This window comes from Phyllobates terribilis, unplaced genomic scaffold, assembly GCF_046119375.1.
Source record: "Phyllobates terribilis strain yellow unplaced genomic scaffold, ASM4611937v1 Scaffold_4__5_contigs__length_816908805, whole genome shotgun sequence".
Lineage (NCBI taxonomy): Eukaryota > Metazoa > Chordata > Amphibia > Anura > Dendrobatidae > Phyllobates > Phyllobates terribilis.
This window is the reverse complement of record NW_027362764.1, coordinates 724,989,426-724,995,425: the sequence shown is the minus strand read 5'-3', so window position 1 is coordinate 724,995,425 and position 6,000 is coordinate 724,989,426. Positions and strand designations below refer to the sequence as shown.

The window sequence follows — 6,000 nt, the reverse complement described above, 5'->3', positions numbered from 1 at the left end:
TGTTTGAGGAATTGCAGTAAAGTAATTTTAATCTTTTTAAAATGGATTCAGGTCTCACTGATTCGTCGCGTATTTCCAAGGTCCTCGTACCATCAAACCATTTGTGGTCTGCAAAGGGGTAACACCCAGAATGCACACACTCAGGGGTAACAAAACCGATGCCTTGGGGCCACTTTTAAAGGGGTTTTCCAGTCTCAGTAAACCCCTGTCCCCCGGCTGCAATTAAAAAATAACCGAAAAAAAACAAAACTGTGCTTCATTCACCCTCCCGGGGTCCAGGACTAAGTCTCACAATGTCTGTTAAGCTGATGTTCTGTTGACAACACTGCAGCCAATCACGGACATCTGCCACTCCACGCCAACAGCACAAGCTGCTGTGCTCACTGAAGTCAGCGCTGCAGACAATTACAGACACGGAGACTCGGCACTGGACCTGGGGAGGGTGAGTAAAGAAGAGTTTTGTTTTTTAAACAAGCTGCAGCCGGGGGGCAGGGGCTTTCTGAAACAAGAAGACCCCCTTACCTCTAAAGAGGTGCAAAGCAAGGAAAAGATAAAGAAATCATCTGTGAATTTGTGCAAAATCCACCAAATGAAAGAGAAGACAAATAAAATCACTTAAAAAAACGCAAATATTGAATTTTGGGCAATAATTAAAAAAAATGCCCCCAAACACAAACAGAGGCCAGAAACAAGTCTGCAAGAATAGTCACTGCCAAAACAAACAGAAAATAACCCGGGGAGAAAGAAAGCCTGAGTCAGGGAGTAGGGGCCTCTGCTCTCCCCGGGCAGGACACACACATATGACTGTAGCTCAGTCAATAAAAAAAAAAGGGAATTTTGCATGTTTGCCCCCTATACTCTGGTTACAAAAGTACGTAAACCTGTTGGACTCCAAGAAAATGGCGGCGCCATCGTGGACACTGGACTGGATGGAGTTCCGTCTGGCGCTCTATCGCTTACGTCATCGCGCACGCCACGCCCACCTGGCGGCCACGCCTCTCAGTGAGTCCTAGGACGTTGTGTGTTTTGTCTCCCGCTGTACGAGTAAAGTTTGGTCGGTTTTGAAGCCTTCCTTTTCACGCCGGCCCGGCAGCCATCATGGCGGATTACGATCTGACCACCCGGATCGCACACTTTCTGGACCGGCATCTGGTCTTCCCGCTGCTCGAGTTCTTGTCTGTGAAAGAGGTAACTGCTGTGTGTGACTAGAGGGCTGCGGCTGTGAGAGGGGGCTGCGGCCTGGGCCATGTGAGGGGGGCTGCGGCCTGGGCCATATGTGGCGCCGGATGGGAATCAGTGCACACATGGTACAGCACAGGGCCAGTCCTCTGCTGTTGTGATGGCAATTAAAGGGCAGCTTCACTGTCTGTAATCTCCCCGTATCAGTCAGCCATTATATATGGGGTTTCCCCAGGGGCTGGTGCTATAAACTCCCCTGACCCCCAGTAACCAGCAGGGACCCCCCCCCCCACCCCCAGGAGGCGGCTGTGTTACACGCAGGGGCCCCTGATACTCCTCCACTATGCGGACCCCGCTGTGTCACCAGCCTGTGATGTGGCATCCGCGGGTGGTCATTAAAGGGGCGTCCAGTGAGAGCACATTGTCACCTCTCCACTTGCTGATGGTTGGGGCCCTGCCCTAATCAGCAGAAGAGGGACAAAATAGCACCAGAGATCGGACCCCGGAGCAGATGGATGGAGCAGCGGTTGATCATGCACACTGACACACCATTCATTTTTTTTTTTTGGGGAGGGCAGAAGACCAGCCAAACACAGCACTCTATCTTCTGCATTCCCATAGAGAATGAATGGAGGGGAGTTTGCATGATCGACCTCTGCTCCATGCAGAATGAAGAGCCCCTAATCTATGGATCTGTTGGGGTCCTAGTGGTCAGGATCCCAGAAATCAGGAAGTTAACACCTATCCCGATAACTTCTGAACTTGGCAGAACTTTTTGAAGAGGGGCCTTCTATCACATAACCAACTTTCCCCAAAAGAAAGTGACATATAAAGGGAATCTGTCACGTGAAAAAAAGCTGTTAATCTGCAGGTTAATGGCATTCTGAAGCTGCACTGAGAGCCCCACTGCCAGGAGGAAATGAGCTTTTTTTTTTTTTTTTTTTTACCCGGCAGCGTTTGGATTTAGTCACAGATTCAGAGGTTACAGCCACATCTCTCTGTACACAGAAGTGACTGAGCCCATGCTGCCAGGGGAATAAAGTTACCGTATTTTTCGGACTATAAGACGCACTTTTTTTTCTTCCATAATTTTGGAGGAAAGTGGGAGGTGCGTCTTATAGTCTGATGTACATAAATATTGTGGCTGTGGGTGGTGGGGGAAGCGATAGTGGCTAAGTAGGGGGGCACAGGAGGCAGCAGCCGCCTGCTGCAGCCTACACTGTGCCCGCTACTAAAGAAAATGAATATTCCTTAATAACCGGCACAGTGTGCCTGCAGCGCGGCTCCCGGTATGCATGGCACCCTTCATCCCAGGAATGCATGGCACCCTTCATCCCAGGAATGCATGGCACCCTCAGATCCCCGTCACGCTGCACAGAAAAAAAAATAAGCTTTCATACTCGCCTCTTCTCTCCACCATCGCTGTCTCGCTCTGTCGGAATAGTCACTGCTCCCCACGCCGGGACTGCATGTGTGGGGAGCAATGACCATTCATTCTCCCTAACAGCGCGCACGCTGTAGCCGCAGCGCGGCTCCTGCTGCGCTCTATCATGGGAGATGTGCAGCGCTGGAGGGGAGTATGAAAGTTTTTTTTTTTCTGTGCAGCATGACAGGGATGAGGCACGGAGGGGGCCATACATACAGGGATGAGGCACGGAGGGGGCCATACATACAGGGATGAGGCACGGAGGGGGCCATACATACAGGGATGAGGCACGGAGGGGGCCATACATACAGGGATGATGCACGGAGGGGGCCATACATACAGGGATGAGGCACGGAGGGGGCCATACATACAGGGATGAGGCACGGAGGGGGCCATACATACAGGGATGAGGCACGGAGGGGGCCATACATACAGGGATGAGGCACGGAGGGGGCCATACATACAGGGATGAGGCACGGAGGGGGCCATACATACAGGGATGAGGGATATTAACAGAATTGGGGGACATTACCCCTATAACAGTGTCAGCAGCAGACCCCCTCCTCCTTAACAGGGCATCATGACCACATTTTTAGCTTAAATTTTTTTTTCTATTTTCCATTTATAGTCTGAAAAATACGGTCATTTCCTCCCAGCAGAACGGCTCTAAGTGCAGGCTCCACACAGGTTCAGAGCACTAATAACCTGCAGATAAACCCCATATTTGCATGTTTGTTTACTTTACTCACTTATATTGCGCCATTAAATGCACAGTGCTTTATAGACATCATCACTGTCCTCCCCATTGGGTCTCACAATCTGGACTCCCTATCAGTATGTCTTTGGAGTGTGGGAGGAAACCGGAGAACCCGGAGGAAACCCACGCAAACACGGGGAGAACATACGAACTCCTTGCAGATGTTGTCCTTGGTGGGATTTGAACCCAGAACTCCCAACGCTGCAAAGCAACAGAGCTAACCACTGAGCCATCATGCAGTTTTCACCTGACAGGTTCCCTTTAAATGTTCCCTTTTGCACTGAGTTCCTGTTCTTGGTTTGAACAGTCATTCTGTACTGACAGTCCCTTTTAGATTCTGTAAATCTTCCCCAACTTAGTTTTCTATACGTCCAGCTTCAGTGGATCAGTGCTCATGTGATAACACTTCCGGCCCCTCTCACAGATCCCCTTACCTTCCGCACTTGTGTATGTCTGAGCTCGAACCCACTGCACATCCTTCTGCCTACAGATAAGGGCATACAGGGGCCGGGCCGGGTTGGCTGTCGCGTCGGCAGGGGCCGGGCCGGGTTGGCTGTCGCGTCGGCAGGGGCCGGGCCGGGTTGGCTGTCGCGTCGGCAGGGGCCGGGCCGGGTTGGCTGTCGCGTCGGCAGGGGCCGGGCCGGGCTGGGCTGGCTGTACGTTACACTTCCTGTTCTGCACGTCGCTGGTAATGACCCACACTGGTAATAGTTGTCTTCCCCCTCTCACCATCAGGGAGGCCGCGTATCTGATCGCTGCCAATCCCGCGTCATTTTTCCATTTCAGCCCGCAGTTAGTTATCTTTAGTGACCACACTGGTGATGTAAGAGTTATGGTACCTGCATTCCTCCTGGCTTCTTTCAGTGCAGTCTGTCAGCACAAAATGACTGTCCAAACTAAACACATGCGCTCCCTGCGCCTTGTCATGGCCAAATGGTTCAGTGCAGCTTCTTACAGTCTTGCGTCTCTTTCCTCCCCGATTGAAGCCTGACATTTCAGGAGGAAGATGGGATAGATGGATGACAAGTAGGAGGGAATGTGGACTGATCTGCTCGTGTGCACCGAGATTGCTTGGTTTGAGCAGTCATTTTGTGCTGACATGCCCCCTTTAGTTGGCTCTTTAGCAGCACTGCGCTTGTGACTGGAGGGTTGTGGGAGCGGAGGGTTGTGGGAGCGGCATCACCCCAAGATTCTGTTCGTCTAGTATATACGTTTTATTGTTCTTTAATGTGACTTTTCTCTCCCCAGATTTACAATGAGAAGGAGCTGCTGCAGGGGAAGCTGGACCTCCTCAGTGACACCAACATGGTGGACTTTGCCATGGATGTTTATAAAAACCTCTATCCTGACAAAGAGATCCCGCATGGTGAGTCTTCATTTTGCCCGACCGTCTGTTAGCAGGTTGTCATAGTAGATCTACTGGTGTGTTATCAGAAGAGTGATGACGTGCCATATCCGCATGTGGTCCTGTAAAGTCAGGACCACAGCCGGCATCTGCTAGGTATGGTGCAGGTTTGGCTCCTGAGCCTCCGACATGAGACGCAGATGTTTTCTTGGGGCTGCGGTCACCTGTGCACTGACATTGGCCTCGATCTTCATGAAGCTGAAGATGATCCCGTGTTATATTCCGTGTCTTTCTCGTCCCGGCCGATCTGTTACTTGTATAAAATGTCTAACATGGCTGTTTCTTTGTAGCCTTAAGGGAAAAAAGAACCACAGTTGTCGCACAACTAAAACAGCTTCAAGCGGAGACAGAACCGATCGTGAAGATGTTCGAGGATCCTGAAACAACGCGGCAGATGCAGTCGACAAGGTAATTGCCTGATGTAACGGGTTTTAATAAAATGAAATTATTGTAGTCTTCAGCCATTAAAATAAAGTAAAGTGATCAGTTCTTCCTAAGCGTTGAAGGGGGAAATTACTGCTATATATTTGTGTTTATTAACCCCTTCACAGCCATTGACGTATGGGTACATCATGGCAATACATAATACCAACAATCAGAGTGATAAAAGTTAAAGTGCATAGAGGGACTAAGTAAGACAGTAAAAACCAAAATTGAAAAAATTTTTAAAAAAAAAAATCACAAAAGAATAAAAAATATAAATATTTTTTTTATTTGTATAATATTTTAACAAAAAAAACCCACAAAGTACACACATTTGGTATCGCCACCAGACCTATAAAGCTGTCCCACTAGTTAACACTTTCAGTGAATACCGTAAAAAAAAATGAAATAAAAAAATGTGGCAAAAAATTGCTTTTGCTTCTACCGCCGAACAAAAAGTGGAATAAAATGTGATCAAAATGTCAAATGAAAATAAAAATGGTACCGCTGAAAATGACATCTTGTCCCACAAAAAAACAAGCCGCCATAGAGCTCCATCAGCAGAAAAATAAAAAAAAGTTATAGCTCTCAGAATAAAGTGACGCAAAAATAAATATTTTTTTCTATAAAATAGTTTTTATTGGGTTAAGGGTTAAAACACAAAAATAAAATTTGAATGTAGTATCTCTGTAATCGTTCTGATCCAAAGAATAACGCTGCCTTAACAACTTTACCACATGCGGAACCAAACAACCAAAAACCTTTCCCTGAATTGCTGGATTTTGGTAATTCTGCCCGACCCAAAGAATT

At 48.3% G+C, this 6,000-nt stretch overlaps 1 protein-coding gene across 1 annotated transcript in view; it reads left to right on the top strand.

Annotated features, from left to right (window-relative positions):
* Positions 1 to 1,007: 1,007 nt before the first annotated feature.
* EIF3E (eukaryotic translation initiation factor 3 subunit E) overlaps positions 1,008 to 6,000 on the top strand; it is a 45,522-nt gene continuing 40,529 nt past the window's right edge. The window contains exons 1-3 of the mRNA XM_073679769.1: positions 1,008 to 1,188; positions 4,611 to 4,728; positions 5,058 to 5,175. Of these exons, the coding sequence (XP_073535870.1) occupies positions 1,099 to 1,188; positions 4,611 to 4,728; positions 5,058 to 5,175 (326 nt within the window). The 5' untranslated portion in view covers positions 1,008 to 1,098. The remainder of the gene's footprint in view (positions 1,189 to 4,610; positions 4,729 to 5,057; positions 5,176 to 6,000) is intronic.